The sequence below is a fragment of the Vanellus vanellus genome (assembly GCF_965231255.1).
Source record: "Vanellus vanellus genome assembly, chromosome: 5".
NCBI lineage: Eukaryota > Metazoa > Chordata > Aves > Charadriiformes > Charadriidae > Vanellus > Vanellus vanellus.
In genome coordinates, this window is record NC_138910.1 from 27,129,955 (window position 1) to 27,150,621 (window position 20,667).

At 36.0% G+C, this 20,667-nt stretch overlaps 1 protein-coding gene across 1 annotated transcript in view; it reads right to left on the reverse strand.

The window, feature by feature from the left end:
* Window positions 1-20,667, reverse strand: part of SESTD1 (SEC14 and spectrin domain containing 1) — a 59,201-nt gene that overhangs the window by 37,115 nt on the left and 1,419 nt on the right. The window contains exons 2-5 of the mRNA XM_082484130.1: window positions 18,743-18,805; window positions 17,978-18,080; window positions 9,477-9,556; window positions 3,371-3,479 (exon numbers count right to left, since the gene is read on the reverse strand). Coding sequence (XP_082340256.1) covers window positions 3,371-3,479; window positions 9,477-9,531 — 164 coding nt within the window. The 5' untranslated portion in view covers window positions 9,532-9,556; window positions 17,978-18,080; window positions 18,743-18,805. The remainder of the gene's footprint in view (window positions 1-3,370; window positions 3,480-9,476; window positions 9,557-17,977; window positions 18,081-18,742; window positions 18,806-20,667) is intronic.

The window sequence follows — 20,667 nt, forward strand, 5'->3', positions numbered from 1 at the left end:
TTCCCAATACAAACATTTATTTAAACTTCAGCAACTCTGAAAAAGGTTTCATAATTGTAAACTTCACAAAATCCTCAGAAAGAAGAAGGTGATTTACAGTTCTGTAAGAAAGAGAAAGGAAGGTCAGTTTTCCCAAGATTTCTTCTGAATTGGCACAGATTTGAAGATACAGCTACGTATCACTTGATGCATGTCCAAGCAGGAAACCATCTAAACATGCTTAAATTTCTTTCCTGAACAAATGGACTAGAAATTGCAGTGTACAAAAAGCCTCTACAAAGGCTTTACATAGGGATCTACAAGAAAGAGTATTTTAGACTGACATCGTCTTTTCTTCTAATAAAGTTTGAGCCTGTGTATACTACAAAATAAATAAAAAATAACAAAAAAAAGAATCCTGCTGAAAATAGTTAGCTGAAAAGCCAAAAATTCAAAGGTACTTCTGCTCAAGTACCAAATGGGAGAAAATAGTGAAAACTTTCCTCACTCTTAGTGCATTCCCACAAAGAGCTCTGCGGCTCATTTCTAACTGAAGCTGGCAACAAGGTGCTCACAACAACAGCTGGGCAGTGTTCAATGGTGGCAGCAACCTCTGGATACCACCAACTGGGAAGCATCACCTTCTCACAACCAGCATGGCAGCAGCCAGAAGAGGACATGGAAGTGAGCCCACAATTTTAGCATTAGTTACCACATTAGCTATCAGGTTGTCTCAGGTTGAAATTTTTGTGTCCAGCAAAGTTATAAGTAACTAAAACCCATGACATTTACATGAGGCAGAAAAGCATAATGTAACCTTTAGCACCCAAATCTGCAATTACAAAACAAAGCCATGTCTGTGATCTCCTTTGCTTACAAAAAACAAAGCAACTTGCACAGAACAGTAAGCATTACGTTTCACTACAAAAAAATTTGTAGTTATTTTGTATTTATGTCATGTTTAAGCTGAGCTTCATCAGGTACGGGTGGAAGACAAATTTATCTTGCAATTTAAAAAAAAAAAGGGGGGGGGGGGGAAGGCCTCTTACTAGTCTATTTAGAAAAAAATCAACCTGGCTGCCAATCCATACATGCTTTTGGTTTTAAGGAACCTCTAAGCTCACACACATAATTTTTCTAGAAGCACTCTGAACATTTAGGCTTTATGCATGCAATATTTTATCAGAATGAAACCACAAGGCACACTACCACTACTTTTAAGAACAAGATGAATGGTGTTACTATAGCATCTTGAGACATGGCTTCCTTAGGCTCACTGGAAACTAGCAATATCAGCATCTGCTCTTCTCTACTACTAAACCTATTAAAAAACCCACAAACTCAAAACACCCAAAGAAGCAACCAAATTCAAAAGTAAACTGCTACTTCTGAAAAGTTCAGCCAACACAAATGTAAATGTTTGTAGGAAAGTTAAAATAAAATATATAAAAGAAAATCCCACACACTTTCAATTTGAGCCACAATACAGAGAATACAACAAATGCAGCAAATTTTAGTATACGCAGACAATAGCATACATTGCCATTTTTATTCTTCTTGGATTCTGAAGAGGCCTCTTCAGAATCTGTGAATTTTAAATAGCAAAGAAAGGTGGAAAGGTAGACTTAAACACTAAGAATAAGTCATCTGACGTTTTAGGAAAGCTTTCACACACACACTCCCCCCACACGCCCCTCAAAGATATTTTACCCAAGACACTACAGTTATGCCTCTTAAATTTTGGACAGAGCTATCCATCAACACCAGAATGAATATTTCAAAACAGTTATAGTTACAACATATGTCACTCACAACTGAATTAGAAGTTAAACATATTAGGTTACCTTACACATAGAACTTGGGCGGAAAAAAAGTAACATTATTGTTTCTTGGACAGCTATCTGGGTTTGGGACAACTTCCCTCCCCACACCGCTCCTTTTTTCATATACTGTTGAGCAAGTCTTTCCAGAACAAAAAAGGCAAGAGCTTAGGCCAAAAAGTTTGCATTTCCCACTAAAAAAAACACCACACAAACAAAAATGACAATGATTTTTCCATACTGCCACCATAAAAGAGAGGTCATTTTTTCCTACAACTGACAAACAGAACTTAGATGTGGGAAACGTGGAACTTTGCTTTCAAACAGATTTCCCAGTTTGTATGGAGTACAAAGAGTACCTCAATTGAATTTTCAGACAGTTATTTTTACACTAATATATGTAAAAACATACATCAGAAGGAGACTGTGGAACAATTAATGCTTGCTAGAACAACAATGCCTGCATCTGTTCCATAAATACGGCCAAGTCCTTAAGTCAATAAGATGACTTGCATGGATGAACATTTGCGATTTTCATCACTTTACAAAAGACAAGCTGTTTGAAAAACCCTAAAACTTCCACAGCTAAAACATTGTGCAATAGACTCATATACCTATTGATGTTTTACTGGTAAGCAACCTGAATTTATTCTTTGCTTCTCTCCCCAATCAGAATTTTTTTTTTAAACAGTCTTAACTAGAAAAAGTCGGTTCATTTAATTGTGTTTTGAAAACATTTATAGATTGTAATAAGCAAAATACACTAAACAGTCTTTAGTTACGCCATTGCTCCTCTGTTTCCAGAAGAGGAATTTAAAGGGATACAAAAGCAACCATTTATCTGAGAGGCCTTTTTAAGTCCATGGCAGAAGAGAACAAAACAAAGCTCTGATAGAGATTGATCTCTGGATCTTAAGAAAAAAAAATGCAGTTAACTAAGCTAGAAACAAGAACTGTCACTATAATCTCACAGGGTTACATACGCAGAACTTAATCAACAGTGATTTTACAGCAAGGTCTGAATGACAGGATACTCAAGTATCAGCACATTTAAGCAGTTCAGCACATTTAAGCAGTATCTTCATTTTAAACATTTGAGTTGCTTGCTAACTTCAGTAAGACTTCCTAGGTTTTTAGACTCTGCACACTACAACACTACAAGCTACAAAGACTAGCCATGTAGCAAAAAAAGAAAGGTGGAAGGTTTTTTACTTTGGTCAACGCTACCTTTGCAAGCTTAGGAGTTTCATTAGAATGGCTCATTAATTTACATAGTAATTTAAGTGCATTGTCACTAAAAAGAAGTTACCAGAGATATCACAAGAAAGGAGTGAGGAAATACACAAGACAAAAAAACCAAAGTGAGATACAAAGAATAAAAGGACATACGCAAGCCTTAGTAGATATCCCTTAAGTTCATTGGGATGTATTTCTAATTCAGTCAGACAGTACCACATTTTAAATAAATATTCATTTGGTATTGAAAGGCAAATAAAAAGAAAAACCAATAAAAAGATCCTTTCCACCACTGGAAAAGAAGGCAGCCCTGAACAGAATGCCTTTGAAATCACCTTGGGATACTCAGAAGGTAGTCCAGTGTGACACTCAGCTCATCCATACTCGTCTGTTCAAGGCATAATGGAATTGTGAGAATGAGGCCACTTCTTCTGTCCTTCCCTCCTATTTTGGGGGAAAGAGTCATTAGAAAGGTAATGTGATGGCTTTAAAGTGAAAGAAATACTTTGTAGTTACATAGTCTCAAAATACATCATAAAAGTAATCTTTAAATTTGCTGTGAAAATCACAACTGAGATTTCACCTCTCAGTTGTGAGGATTCATTCACCCCATTGGTATTTAAGGCTTCAGAGCACAGACCACATCTGTAGCTGTCATAGTCTTTCCTCTAATACGTTAAACAAACAACACAAATGAAGTTTTCCAGAAGCATTGTTTTTGCATATCTAGATTTCATTGTTAAAAACTATCTCCTAGAACTTCTACACTACCAGCCTGTCAGAAAGCTGGTAAGCTTCCAAAGGTGAGCATGTTCCCAGCAGCTCCAACTGGAACACACCACCTCTCAGAAACATTGACTACACAAAGGACAACCTTGTACCATAAAGGCTGCCCATGGCACACACTCTAAACTGGCAGTTCATATATCAAACGCTAAAGATTTCCAGACCTACTTACAAACATATAACAGTCACATCACAAATAAGACAAATATTGTCAATGAGTTGCTTTAATCTTCAACATGCATTTTCAAACTTTTCTGGTAAAAGTTATACAAACAATATCAGCAACACAAATATTGAAAGAGCTGGCCTCACATTTATAAGTCCACTATGAGATCCAGTAAGATCAAGTATTAGGTGATGCTGATGTGTTGCATTTCGGTAGACTGTTCCAAAACTGTGGTTTGGGTGGTTTTTGACTACACAGAGTCTCAAGAAAGTCTCTGGAAAGGTACAGTTTTAAAAAGAAAAAAATGGATCTTTAAAGAAAGCTGAAGTTTTCTCTTCTGGTCTTTCTTCTAGAAGATTGACTTGAGTCACACAGGTATGAAGCAGTAACCGAAATGGATTTGGACTAGGTTCTTACTCATTGCTTAAATTGGAACTGAAGCCAAATCCACTGACACATACTGACACAGCTCTCTGAAAGGGTCTCTCAGTAAATACTGCAGAGTGAAGGTGTGCAGCTGACTCTTCTATTATCATCACATCTCCAAGTACAGGGTGATACAGCATGACTGGTGATGTTTTGAAGGCAGAAGGCCTTGAGACCAAAACATTTGCTCCTAAATAGCTGTTGACTCATTAGAGGATTAAGTAAAACAGGCAAAGGCAGCTGACATATTCATTTAATTTGGAGCAACGCATCTAGTTCAAGTACTTATCATTTTGAGCAAACCACCTTACCTATTTTTTTTTCCTCACTGCCCTTGGATCTTTTAATGTCTATAACCAGCAAAAAGAAAATAAATCTTAATTTCAAAACCCAATCAAATATTTTGGTGGATTTTTTGGTGGGGAGAACAGGAAGAGAAGTATGATAGGAGAAGTGGGGATGGGAATTTGCACATGAAGTGAAGAACATTAATGAATCCAAACATACTCCAGAAAGACATAATGCTTGAGGTTATAGTTTAATCACAACTTCAGTCATCTTAAAGCTTAGGGTTAGTCGTTTTTAATCCTTGAGAGGTTTTTTTTTTTAAACTAATACCCATCTCTACATAAAATCAGTTTCACAGTAAGTTTTCTGCAATCTGGAGTAGCTGAAAGACTTTTCCATTTTATTTAATATTACTTTTTAGGCTGTTTTAATATATTAGCTATTTTATTAAAAAAAATACCACGGAGCCATTTAAGTACACATAGGAGGCAGTTTTTAACGATTTTCTCCACATTTTAGAAAAACTATACAAAGATAACGATAATCTCAGCTTTACTTGGGGTGAAAACGCAGCAAAGTAAATTTCTGTAACCTGAGAAAGAACACCTTTATTCTCAAATTAAGTGTGTTATTTACATTGGTAAAGCCATGATATCATGCCTTTGCTTCATAAATTTACTTAATATTGGTAGAACTGAAGTCCTACTGAATCACTAAGAAAAACTTTTTACAGAATTGTAACAGCTATGGAGAAATAAGACAAAGCGCACGAGCACAGCACATTAACGCAGGTGCATACACATACATTGACATAACTTTATAAGAATTCCCCCCATCCATTAATGATACAGGCAAGATAATGATAAAACACAACATATGTTGGCATCGTAATTGCAATAGGTGTTTTTTTTCCCCTTGTTTCCAAAGCTGTACAAACTCCCTGAAGAGTATTAAAGATCCACTGGTACACACGTATTTTCCATATCTTCACAAAGGACCTACTGCTTTAAGTGGTCCATTGCAAAGTTGTGCTCCCCTCCCTTTCTCTTTTTTTGGGGACAATCATTGCTGGAAAACAGCAATTCACTTTTTAATAACTATATTTCTAAACAAAAGAATTAAAGAGTGGAGCTATAAGAGAAAGGACAAACAGACAGATCTTTTCCGCAGAAAATAAGAGGGAATCGCAGTCTAAAGCAACAGTTATTTACAGATTGTTCACCCTTCTCTGTTTCTGAATGACAGAAAGCCTGAAAATTGGAATGGGGAAGCAGGAGAAAAAGGAAGGAAAAATATCTTGATGCTTTAAAAACTGGACATTTGTTTTCATCGGTAGACTTGGACTGAAAAAAGAATTTCACTTCACTTGTTACAACACTTAGTGAGTACGCATTAAATCCAACAAGTAAGAGGAAAATGCTAAGTTTGTGGATATAAAATAGTAATTCAGAAACCATATTGATTCAATGGTAGCTTGTTAGCTACCATCTCTCAACAAGAATAAAACATTAAAATGAATAAAGAAGCCTTTCCTTAAATGTTCAGGCATCATTTGGTCTTTCCTTATCCATAAAGAAATCATCAGAGAAGAGAGGGTAGCAGTTTTTAGGAATATAGAAAATAATTTCATTGAAACTAAAATATGCAACAGCCAACTTCAAAAATGGGTTACACATTGTAAAACTGAGGAACTATGAAAAGTCACTGGAGCAGAGAAGCAAGAAAACACTGCCACAAGTAATAACAAAAATTAAAACCACAGACTTTCGTCTGGACAGAATTTCGTGACCAAACTGAGTGAGCCTGTGATAGGAAAAGTAAGAACACAAGAGGTTATGAAGATATTTTGACAGAGAACAGCGGAAGGGTCACCCTGAACCTTCCAGGGTCCAAAACTCCATGAGCCATGGCAGCAGCTCAGGACTCTACTGAATGACATATTTGTAAGAATTGTATCTAATGCTCCCTCTCCTCCCCTACCCATGAACTCATGAGTGGAGCATTACAGTTGTTCATTTTAATGAATATATGCGTGGCTGGGGAAGGAAAGGTTTGTAGAAAAGCATGTTTTCTTCTTGCTTTTATAGCAAGTTAGTCTTACTACAGCTGATTCATAACCAGAAGGGACTTGTTCTCTTTGAGGTTACTTTGGGATTCATGAGACAAACACCAGCCCCCACAAAAGCAATTAATAGTAGTTCAAGTTTTGTTTACAGACTTGAAAGCCTCCAGTGTCCAACAGGGTCTAACTAAAGACAGTTTAGAATTGGCACTTGAATCCCACTCATGCAAGATACTAGATACACAGAAATTCTCACTTGTACACCTGGATTTAAAAAACATTTGCTGGACTTAAAAAAAAAAAAAAACAAAAAAAAAACCAAAAAAAAAACAACAACAAACCACAAACCAAATCCAAAAACTATAATCTCTTGACATTTCACAAAAAGACCACAGTAATTTTCTAAATTATTCAGTTTCATGACAAGTCATCTTGCGTAACAACTGAAGGGTTTTCCCCCAGCTTGTAAACACTACTAGAAAAGATTCAAACATCTGTATTCTGCCTGCACTGTGATTTTTGTGCAGCTTTCTTGCACTGAAGTATATACAGATCAGGTAAATACTCTGCCAACCTGCCAGAGCACAAAAAGAGAACAAAGTAGGAGTTATCGATGATTCTTTTCCTTGGTGAAAAATTATGGCCAGTCATTTATGTAAAAGATAACTGGTATATCTTTATCGGTCCAAGAATCACTTTAACTCAAAATTGTGGTTTTAGAGGAAATACTGAAAAAAACTGAATGGGGCTTTAAAGGAATATTACCTAAAGTTACCAGTTAAGAATTGATGGCTATCATGGATGTAGTTTAATGTTTCCCAATACTAACACACTAAATTATAAGAATTATTTAATTAAACTGTAAAGTAAGTTGTTCTTTGATCTTGGTTGTATTATTTGTAACTCCTTTCTAAAAATTAAAGATTGTATAAATATTTACCACCACCTTCAGAATACAATGTTTAGCAAGATAAACTCAATCACATTATGATTTCAGTCCCGGCAAACACGACCTTTTCTTACAAAGCAGCACTACACTCAGACCATCTGAGTCTTTAGGCTTAGAACTAAACCTGAAAAATAAAATCAGGGGAAATTAACATGATGTATGTCGTAACTCAGAAGTGTTACTCAGAATTTTTTAACTCATTTTGCACCAAAGTGGTTGTTCAGGTTTTTTGCCGAGTCAATAGCTTGCCTTTTTTTTTCCCTGCTATTTGTAATGACCCAGCACCACAAAGCTATACAGCCATGGATTCCAAATCTGAGGCGGCACTGATTCAAACCACTCTGTTTTACTTCCAGAAAAAGAAGGCAGGGCCAACATTATTTGTACCAATTTAACTCAAAAATGACAAGAGACTTCAACATACTAACACTGGAATATGTTTTCCTAAAATACAATTTTTCTGATTATTTCTTTTTAATCATTAATATGTTTTTATTTATGAAAATATATGGAATAAAATTACTTTAAAGAGACATAATAAAGGAACCCAACAGAAAAATCAGTTTACTTACACTGCAGAACACTTAAAAGAACTACTGCATGAATCTTTACCATTCATTAAATTAAAGCATCCATTAATACTACACAATTCAAAAAAGGTCAAACCTGCTTAGAAATATGTAGGTTCAAAAAGATTCCTAGCATTTAAACTGCAATTCAACAAATTACTTTCCACTAAGAACATCTATATTTCGAAATGGATCAGGCAGCTTTAATAGCAAACTGAAAATGCACTCTAGTTAATGAGAACTTCCACTTGCGGTATAATGCTGACCAACCAACATACCATGCATCTGCTATTACTATGGAAGAAATTGCCCACTATCCCAGGCTTTAACGTAGGTTGAGTTTTGGGGTTCTTTTTGTTCGTTTTGTTTGATTTGCAGTTGCTGGGGACAGTGGGCAAATTCAAAGCAAAACAAGTTCTATTAACAAAGGAACAGGTTTCATTTCTCAAGTGACTGGAGCAGGCTAAACTAGACTAGCTAAAATAAATTAAGCCAGATGAATATTTATTTATGGCAACACTTGACAACTCGTGAAGTTGAGAATTGTTCTGCAAGTTATCTACCTACCCTAGAGCAGACAATCAAGCATCAAGAACTAACACAACTATCTACGACAGCAGTGAAATCAGCAAGAGAATGTCATTCATCATTTTAAGTATTCTCTTTTGTTTTTCTCTGGCATGGGGAAGAGAGAAAGTTACCTTCAACCCAGGATTCAAGAAGTTTTAATAAATACAATGATAATTGCAGCCTTTCTTGAAGTAACTACTTGGCAATAATCAAACTATTGCAATGCATGGCTAATTCTGCTTCCATCTGTGTCTATGAGGGAGATAAGACAGGAGTGGAAAGGAAGGAAAAATTTTCTAAAGAAAATCCTGAAGATATTCGCTCTGTATTTCTAGAACCACATGAAAAAACAGAAAGGCTTATTCTTAGATGTCTGCTATAGACTGAAACTTCATGACCTCAACTTTGTGGGTTGAGCTACAGGCTACAGCAAAAACAAGTGTTAAATGCCAAGAGCAATAGCTTGGCTACTAGATTAAAAGTTTCAGAGATCCTTTTGAAATATGACAAAGCGCTAACCAACAAGATATTTCTGTTAAACACATCCAGCAAATACAAGTAACCAACCTAAAAATCCCATCCAAATGAAGCAGGGAGGAACCAATTGAGGAAACAGAAACCATACCTGAAAGAAAAGCCAATTTTTTCTTCAGAATGGGTAATATTACTGAAGCTTCCATTCTACTTCAGATAATTTTCACAGCTCTGAAACACAAGAAGTTAAAGTTGTCAAGCATGGGAAATCAATTACAATGTTTCACTGGAACAAGCACTGGCCAAAACACTTTTGTACTCTTCTGAAGGAAGTACAGACCATTCTAACCAAAATTCAAAGTATTGTAAAAACTGAAGGAAAACTATCATATGCATTTTTCCCTGGAAGTCTTTAATTAAAGATTTCTTCCCCTCATAAAAAAAAAAAATAAAAAATCAAAGACGAATATCAAGCAAAGACACAGATAATTTATATATATAAAAACTTATTTCCCAACCCCATTAAACTACAATTAATTTACAGGTAGATCATCTGTTTGCTCAGTCATTCAGGTGTAAAAAAAGTGTAAATAAAATTGCACTTTTGCATAGTCTGTCTCACATTACCAGGAATATGATAATTATTTAAATATGTTATGCTGCATTTATGTCAGTATACTGCCATTACCCTGCCATTAGTATATCTTCAGTTAAAGAAAAACATCCAACAGCCAGAATAAGTATGTCTAACCCATAGCTGGAAATGCTTCTGCTCCTTTTGTTTCCAAATCTCCTCTTACTCTCATTCCATTTTTATTGCTTTATGAACTGCAATTCACAGTGATTAAGCTTCTGTGTTTCATTGACAAATCAACAGGACGCTTGAACTGCAACCTTCTCTTCCAACCTACACAAAGTAACAACTGGCATCTGCTTGTAAGTCTTTCTGTGTTCATACTTGCACAAATCAATCCATAACAAAAAAACCTAATCCTGCATAGAAATATGCAAACCAAGATATGCACCAGTATCCCATCAAAATGAAAAAAGGGTTTGTTTTTTTTCCTTAAATTCCAGGCACAGGTCTTCAGATTGCAACCTGGAGTTCTCAGTCTAGATACTTCAGCATTCATGACACACACAAACATAACTTTATTTTCCAAGGGTTGGCGGGGAGGGGAGGGGGAGTTAACTGGATCAAAATTATAAATGATTCAGGAAGAGAAAAAAAAAAAAAAAAAAAAAAAAACACCACACACCAAAAAAAAAAAACACACCACACACCCAAACCCAAAACAAACACAAAAAAAAAAACAAAACCCAGAGAACTCCCAATAGAGAGCCTGATCTAAAGCAGAACAGGTATTCCTTTTCTTGTTTAAACAACAAGCTTCATTGCAAACAAAAAAAGCAGAATGATTAGTTTTATTATGAAACAGAAATAATATTTCAACGACCTTTTACTGTCCCTCTCTGTTCCAATGTGTAATGTTTCACAATGTTCGTTCCCATCCCTTATTCCAAAATCTCCATGTTGATGTGTCATTTTTGTCAATTATATAAAATACACATTTTCCATATTACAGAAGGAAACAAATAAGTTTCAGTTCTTTCAGGAAACAGAGTCCCAAGACAACTTGCACTTTAAACAATTACTCAAATAAGCATCCAATTAAAGCTTCCTGCATGCTTCAGACAAAAATTTCTAGGTTATTGCATAAAACACAAAATGCAAGAATGACTCAGGGAGTCATTTTCTTCCCTCAACCACCACACTCGAACCACCCTGTGTAAGCTATTTAAATTTGACAGTAATCTTTTTTTCTTAAGATGTAGAACATGTACCTGGTAATGATTTTTCTCCTTTCCTCCCCAGGTTATATCTCAAAATTATTACAAATGGCTCTTTATTATAATCAATGCAGAAAGCCCAAACATACACACACTCTTCATTATCTTCATACTTTGACATATAAACAAAAGTTTGCTTCAACTTACTGAATCTAGGGAGCACGTTTCTTTGCTGTTGTGAAAAGACCAACTTATTTCATATGAAAGCACCACCTGGCTTTCTGCCACAGTAGTGGCACCGTCCACAGATCAAAATAGTTCTTTTGTTTGGTATTTCCTGGAACCAAAAGCAGCATTCTGTTCAGTCAGAGTGGAGAGAGGTGAGTCAGAACAATTGCCAATAATTTCAAACACCTAGCCTTTGTTCCAGAAACTCCTGAAGTTTTCAATTACCTCTCTTCTGTGAGAGCTTTGATGTGCTCCTTCTAAAAGAAAACTCTCACCAGAGCAGGTTATCAGAACATGCCAGAAAAAAATCTTCAGGTTTAAAAATAAGGTTTAACATCCTTCTCTATCTTTAAGAGTCCAGAGAATCTCAGGATGAATTAAACTAAATGTTTGGGTTTTTTTTTTTTTTAATATTTCAAAGTGAAACAATTTCACAAAACAATTTCCACTCTTCACTGGGAGCTATCAAGGGTATATTAAAGAGGTACACTGCTAACAAGCAGATATAAGTATATTTAGACCTACAAATAAAATGTAAAATATTTTTAACTTGTTTGGTGGAAAAAGGAAATGACAGGCTCTTAAACTAAGCCATCAAGCTCTCAATTTAGAATGAGGAAAGAATGATGTGTTGCTTGATGTCGTACCACTATTTCGCTGAAAGAAACAGATCCAGTGTCTATTCATCAACAAAAAAAGGCATTTGGATTCATTAAATAGAAAAAAACACTACAGAAGAAAGACAAGAGCACTGAAGAGAACAGATTTCACTTGAGGAAACTGAAACACTCCAATAAGCTGGATTTTATCACTTCCAAAACAAAAGACAACTCTTATATGCTCAAATTTTACAGATATAAAACAAGTTAAAGAGGTTAAATCTGTTCGCTGAATTTCAGAAAAAAAATCTAGAGTGCTCCATGCCCACCTGCAACCTACTTTGCCAATTAAAATACCATATGCCAAATTGCAAAACTTGCTCATACAGGAAACATGCTAAATAAAAGGACTATGTTGAAAAACTTCACTGAACTTGTTTAGAATGACCTGGGCTTTCAGGTTTTTAAATCAACACAGCAATGTTAATCTGCAACAATGGATCCATTCTTTTGAAGATTTCCACAGAGAAGTGGGAATACTAAATCCATGTAATATCTGTACTTAAAACCTAAATATTTGTTGAAAGGTGTTCCAGTGAAATAGAAAACTCTTCCAAGCCACTCCCCACCCCCCAGCAGAAACTAATACCACTTATGGAGGAAATTTTCTGAAATACAAAACTTAAATGAAATAGATATACATTAGGGGGAGGATGGGAGGCTGGGGAGACAGTAAACAAATAGTAGGGGAAAAAAAAAAAGAAATCACAGAACAGATAACAATGCAAATAATATTTCTGGCTGCACTCCAATGTGAAATCAAATCACGACCTGGTAGGCTGCATCCCATATAATTCCTAGGCTCTGGAAAGACTGTAAATTATGTTGTTTTACACAAAAGTCTAAAAAAAACTAGAAGTTCTTTCAAAAAAATCCTAAAATGCCACAAAACTCACACACAGTAAGAACTATGCGTAATTCAGCATAAAAGTGCATGATTTCTGATGAATGAAGTATATAACCTGCATTTTCTGCTACACAGCCTCAGCCTCATCTAATAAAAAAAAACCAAACCAAACCAAACAAACAAACAAACAAAAAAACAACGTCCAGACACCGTTTAAAACCATTTTAAGTCTACTAAAGAAAGAGGGCAGAGGGAGAAGTTGACAACCTCACATTGACTAGATGACTAGAAGTAAGATGCCCTGAAGATGTTGAAGAGAAGCTGCCCTGCAAATAACAACGCAGTGGGAACCACTGATCAAAAACATTAACAATCAAAATGAATTCGGGCTCAATGAGAATTTATATAAACGTGTTCACTCAAATTTGTTAGACCTGAAACATTTAATGCTCTCACTACATGGTGCAAGGTCTTTAAACAGGTTAGTCTGTTCACAAGCATCTACTGCAAGTTTTAAAGAATGAATACTTTCTTCATTCTCTCATCATGTATCAAGCAAGAGAGAATAGCTGGTCTGTTAAGCACACGACTAAAAGTTAGGAAAAAAACCATCTGGTTTCTATTCCTTGTTCTGCTATGAAATATACATATGGCTTTCAGCAAGTCATTTATCCCTTTTAGTCTTCATTCAGTCCCTCCATATAATTCCCTTTTACAAGAGTATTGTGATGTTTAATTCATTAATGTTTTTGAAGACTTGAGATATTAGAAGTAACTCCACAGACCAGCCTATAAAAAATGAAGAAGCAGATGGGCAGCTACATTCAAAACTGTAGCAGCTTGCAAGTCCAGGCACAAACAATAGCACAAAATAACAATAGACATTCTGAAGTACTGCAAGAAAAAAAAAAGAAAAAAAAAAGCTTCAATCATATAGGATGAAGTTCTTTTAAAATCAACTTCTGAACTGCAGACCTTCCAAATTAACAGCTTCATTCCCTGAAGCCAGCAAGTTTGTTCAGATGCTAACTTCAACACACTAAGCATTACCCTATGCTTTCCCTGAATCAGCTTAAAAAAAGTTCATCTGTCCCACACAGAAATAAAATCCACGTGCAAAAGGTAGAGAGAAAGCTGAATATCACAATTATCTATGTAGATTATTATTTCACCTTCCTTAAAGCTACATTAAAGGATGTTGTCTCTCCCACAGCTAAGTAGCACAAAGACAGAGAAAACACAAAGGTGTCTCCAGGGCTGCGACCCTCGGGTAATTCGAGAAGCCCATCGATCCTGCCCAAAAAGTAGAAAATGGCTGTAAGCATCCCTTAGTTAACACTGCCTTCAATTAAAGAGCACATGCAACTGGGTTACTCAGCTGGACAGTTTCAAAATAACAATAAAACCTGACAGAGTAACATCAGCTTAGGTACTCAAATGCAGTGTTTGGTTTTTACTCTTCAACACATTATGAGGAGCGCTAACACATTATGACCTCAGAGCCCTTTAAAACCTCAGAAGAAAAGGTAACGCCATATATTCAGAGAAGATCAAATCAAGTTTTTTTGCTTTTTCCCGTTTTGTTCTTTAAATTTTCTTTTATTTTCTTTTTGACTATCTGTAAAAACTATCCATAAAAAATGGCATATTGAAGTTTTATATTGTGCCTGATTTTCAATTTGTACACAAAGACACAAATCCTGATCTTCCATATCCTGCTAATTCATACTAAAGGATTAAGAAAATAAAAACCACAAACTCAGTTGATTTCATCAGTCGATACATTTGTTTAATTTTAAAGCAAAATGCAACCATACAATGTCAGTTCCATTACACATACCCAGTTAGTAATTTAACTCAGCAACTTGTGACAGCCAGTGAATGGGCAGATTGAAAATATGCTCTATTTTTGGTTAAACTTAGGGTTAACAGTTTGCTAGGCTGTGATCCAAACACACATTGCCAAAGCCATACCAAATTTAAGCTTGGAAAAACTCCACTTCTTCAGCCCCATTTTCACCAGAAGGTTCAAGTCTTACCTTACACACTTCATCTTCTAACTATAGCTAATAATAGAATTTAGAAAAGCTGTCTGTTAACTACTTCCTCTATTTAACCCATCTACCATATTCATTTCCCATCCTTTTACCTCCTCCTAACATTCTGTGAAAAGTGAAATAAGAGATGCGTGGCAAAAAGAAGTGACGAGCAATATAATGAATAGTGAACCAGCAAATGTAGAACGAGTGAATAAGAGAGGTTATGCCATCCGAGAAGAAAAAGATATTGAGCTCATAAGTTTTAATTTTGATCTCAGTCAACTATTCATTTCAGAGGATGCTAGGGCTTTTTCTCAGACTTAGAGCAAGTATCAGAGTGAAAGAAAAGAAGGAAGAGTACCAAGAACAGAAACAATATAACCAAGGATGCACAATCACATCTGCACGTACAGCTGTGAAACACAGTAATGACACCTCAGACTTTTCATATGAGAAGGGCAAGGAATTAGCACTCTCTCAAAGAATAGCACTTCTTTGGATTCAAAGGCCATGTCCACAGACAGCAGTCTTGCTCCAACGCAAACGAACACATGCAAAAGTTTGTAACGATGCTACAACACGTGACATACAAAATAATAGCTTGCTAGAGTTTTCTGCCCTTTCCAGCCCCAGGCCAAGCCAAACACATGTGGTATATGTTAAGTTATAGCAGTTCTCAGGCCTCTTTTATCTAGAATAGTAGAGAAAATAAGTCACAGGTTTTGGATGTGTCTCCACATTTTCTTTGCTGCCACATTTACAGAGAGAGACACCACGTTTACCTTCCTGCAGAACCCTATATCTTGCCCTTGGAGGATGTTACCACAGGCAACAGAAGACTGATCTACTTTATACCCTCCCTTGCAACAGGCAGCCAAAACAGAAGTTGCAGTCATCTGGTATAGTCCCAACTCATTTCAGAGCATCAAGTACCCACAGAACATGTAAAATGATGTAGTTTGGGAGGTTGCTTCTTCCACTGCTTTCTACATAGCAATAGGTCAAATGAACTGCTATGTTCAAAGCATTGCACAGACGTTTTCTCTTCCTTGTCACACTTCCCTAACACCCCTAAAAAAATAAATCTCAGGTCCAGCTCTTAAAATTCTTACTTAGTCAGAGATCATGTGGAAATAAGACAGAAATCACACGGACTATAAATTCTCCCACAGAAATAGTTTGAGTCACATGTTGGGGGGAAAAAATAATCAATGAACAGAAGAATAAAATTATATACTCTTCTAGCTGCCTCTACAACAAACAAACAAACACACACACAAACAAAAAAAACCAACAAAACAAAACAAATAAGTCATAAAAGCTTGCAAGACTGAGCTGGGGGAAATGAGTACGCTATGACCGGTTCTTAAAGGAACTGTCCAAAACTAGTTTGTGATGAAAGATCACAGAGGGCTCTTATGCCTTCAGTACTTCATAAAACTAATTAAGACAGTGGGAGGAAAGACATTGGACATTTCCAGTCCAAGTCAAAAGACAAAACAGCTGCACTGATGAGTGCAACTGTTGGCAGTCCAGAGCAAATGAAAAATAACTTTTCTCTGGGGTGCCAGATTAGAACTTCTTGTTCCTTTTATAACATTTATATAAGAAAACAATCTACAACTTCATAACAATACACATACTTGGCATTGGTTACAAGTGCATGTGGCTGAGGCCCTCAGAATCACTTCTCAGCCCAGTACAGTCACTGTAACTGAATGGAAGCAAAAAGAAAAGCTCTTCTAAACTGAAAGCCATACAGAGTGGTGGGGAGTGTGAAAAGGCAAAGCATTGTTTGAGACAAAAATTAAGGTGGGGTGTGTGAACATAAGCGTAGCAAACACAGAATAAGTCATCCTTTTTAGGTGGAGAAAACTGACTCAAAACAAGAAGAAAAAGAAAACAAATAAGAGTCTAAGAAGACGACTGTTTACAAATTTCTAAAACTTTGGGTTTGATACCTGACCAAAAAAGTTCCCAGCTCAACAATAAGATTTTATGTGGGCCTTGAAACATCCTAAACAATTTCCTCTGTATTTTTTTTTCTTTTTTAAATTATGGTAGTGGCTTCCCCCTCCACCCTCACTGCACAACACACAAGATAGACACAATGAGGAGAACAATAAAAATCCCTTCATAAGGAATAAATAAGTAATTTGAGAACTTTGCTAATCTTAACGAAGCATGAAAGTAGAAGAGATTGAAATATGCCAGATCTGGTACGTAAATACCTTGTTCATTCACATTTTTAAGCTTCAAAATATTTCAGAATTACATGAATTCATTGCTATACAAAAATAATTATCTATGCTGCCCTTGAATTACAGTACGCAAGAGAAAAATCTTTTGTTAACTTGCACAGATGTCTTCAGTTTTTGTACTCATGTTAAAAATTCTGAACATTTCAGCTGCAAACCACAAATTAAATTGGCCACACCAACCACCTGCAGTAACCACAGCACCTCTCCCTCTCTCCCATCCCCTCAAAATAAAACATGTAGCATTCCACCATGATAAATAAATAAATGGTCACATGCTCCAGAGAACATAAAATCACGCTATCTAAATTGCTACCTGGAGCATCTTGCACAGATATAACACACGTTTTCCACTGATACTATTTTCTAGGGCCAAATTAGAATATAACATGAAAGAATTAGCAAACACTATGCTAGCAGAGAGAAAACAGACAACCTGCATTGAGGATATACTGATTAGAAAGAAACCATCGCTTTTACCAACACCTAAAAGTAGATAAGCCATGGCACCTTTCATCTACACATTGTGTCCATCCTGACCCTTTCCTTCAAGAAGGGTCATTTATTTTCTCAAGTTCAGCTCTACATACCATTTAGTGACCAAAACATCAAGTTAACATCACATCCATTTATCTTATTCTTCCAACATGTTTTCTTTTCTTTTTTTTTTTTTGGCCTTACTTGGTCTGGTCAACTTTTATCCTTCATGATACCTCTCTAACAGCACATCTCAAATTCAACTTTGTCAACACCATAGGAGTTTAGTTTGGCTCTGAATTCTTACATCTGTCTCCCTTGAATCATTGATTCTGTAAAGCCCTAAGTCATACCTTCATCTCCTCTTAACTACTGTAATTTCCTCCTTAATGGGTTCTTTATGTCCCAGCGTTCCAAACTTCAGCTTGTCCAAAACGCAGCAGCTCATCTTCTCACCTAGAAACAGGAAAACAACACTCCATATTGATTTTCACTTGCTTCCTTGTTGAGTTTAGAGTCTGCCGTAAGGATATCCTCACTTCAAAAGCTCTCACTCATTTTTACTCTAAAGATTAAAAAGCTTCGACAGTGCATTTTTCTATTTGCTCACTCAAGGTGCTCTAGTCTCTTATTTCTCTTCTGTGCACAAGCTTATCAACCCAATCAGAGCAGCAATAAACTACCTCAATGCTTTTAAAACTTCTTCCCTTACTCCCACAACCACAGCTCTGTCTTTAAATTAGAACTCACGTATCTCCAGTCTTGTGCTTAAACACCCTCTAATACATTTGCAAACACTACTGTGTAAGACACCAACACTGTGAGACATTGTAACACAAGACACACTATTTTATAGTATCCACGTTAAACTATGTAACATAACTTCAGTATCAGAAGCTTTTTGTTACAGCACCTTTAAAAGATTTTACAAGGTCCCCAGACAAAAATGAAGTAAGTTAAAGAAGGCACGAGTTACAGCCTAAATAAGTTTGCGCAAAACCAATTGCAAAGACATTGTTCTATGCAGAGCGTTCATCAGTGTCAAAGCTTCACAAGAAACAAATATATTGCATGAAAATTTTAAAGATCTTATTTTGGAATACATTGATTTTACTTACCATTGGCATTGGAACACAACACTGTCTGTTAGGGATACAAGTTTGAGCTCTAGATCCCAGCTTCTGCAAATTTAAATGAAAAAGTATTTGACTATATTTTTAGATGTTAATACTCAATCTAAAATTTTATTTCCTTGGAGGCTGAAAACAAGGGTTTACTACAGAACTACATGACAGGGGGAGTCAATATTTCCATTATAAATTCACAAATACTTGTAAGCTAGGCATTAGAGTTGAGTGGGACAGCAGGAATCCTGTATTTTCTACCAAAACATATGGTAGACATCAACATTGTTTATAATTAGCAGGCAATGCTCCTGAGGCAGCACCGGAAGCAGTGGGAAAGTAACAAGAACCAGAATCCTTGTAGTGTGCTTTCAGTCAGAGGTAATCTACACAGAGTTTTAGGCAAAATAAAAAAAAAAAAAAAAACCAACAAACACTAACACTGTTCTATTTGTGAAAAGAGGAAGAAGGTATACCTACAAAATAAGTTAATCACTGCTATAAAATTTTAAAAGGCCAATTATAACTTGAATTAAAAAAACGTAGTCTCTATTTGCATTAGAAGATGCAGAATTAAGAGATAAGCATCAAACATAAAAGCTCAGCAAATGCCTTAATACTTGCATGAAACCTTACAACTGATCAAATTCCACCCACCAACAAACCCCAAAAACTCAAATAGTGTACACTGCACTACAGGTGAAGCCAAGACGCTAAACACATTTTATAGGTTTTACAGTTACTCAGATGCATCAGTCATTACTGTAATCTCTCTCACAACAAGTTTAAATTAAAAAAACTTACATTACCAGAAGTTTTCTAGTAAGGAAAATATACTAGCAGCCTCAAAAAGATGGCAAGAGTACATACCCACAGATCAGAAACAAAACTATCAATAGTAAGTGCTCAAGACAGCTTGAACAGAGACACGGTGGAAAGCCTACAACATCATTTCTTATCCCTACAAGACCCTAGGGTAGGCTTTGGCTACTTTATCAGAAGCTACCTATTGAAGGTGTTCTATATTTCTCCAGCCACTCATAGTCACAGGGGAATAAAGGTATTCCTCTTCATACTCTATTCTTAAGGACTCTTGACAGTTATGTAGTATTGTATTAAAGTTCACCATCAATGTATCTAGTCTCCTCCAGACATATCTCCAGTTCCCTCCTTACCACCGCTCCCAAGCAGCAGCCAACTGAGACCGAGCTGAACTTCATCTGATTGTATTCCACTGCTAGAAAATAATGAAACTGTGTACATTTCCCCCGTTTATGTAAGCTTTACTAAGAAATGTGATTCCACAGCCAATTTAGAATTATAGCCTACAACTCCAGGAGACATCATGGCACTAATTCTTGTAAGAAATGTAAAAATACATGTGTTTTCTTCTCATTTGTTTCTAGGAAAATTGATGTTACAGATCATCTAAACTGCAAATAAAATATCATCTAAGAGCATGCTACTTTAGGAAAACAATTGGCTGAGGTGATTTTACAGGATTTTTCAAGTAGTAATCTATGACGTAAAGAATTGCACAAAATCCTAAAATACACCACTGAAGAACATTGTAATTACTCCTAGTTTGGGGGGTGTGATTTTGGTTTGTTGTTTTATTTTTTTTTATTTTTTTCCCCGACAGAGCAAAGCATGATTAGCACCATACCAGCAAGCAGTAGGCCTCTCTGACCAAGCTTCAGTTCTATTCTGCAGTTCACCTTTCCCCTTTTCTCTCCTTAAGTTTCTGCTTAGTATAGACAATGGGACTAAGACTATAAAAACCTCACATTCAGAAAAATGAGAACCTTTATTTACACAGAAGTTCATCACCATCACTGTTTCTATAACGTAATAACAGAATGCATTATTTACTGTACACTAGGTCTTAGCAGATAATGTCACAAAATGGGGAAAGGGGG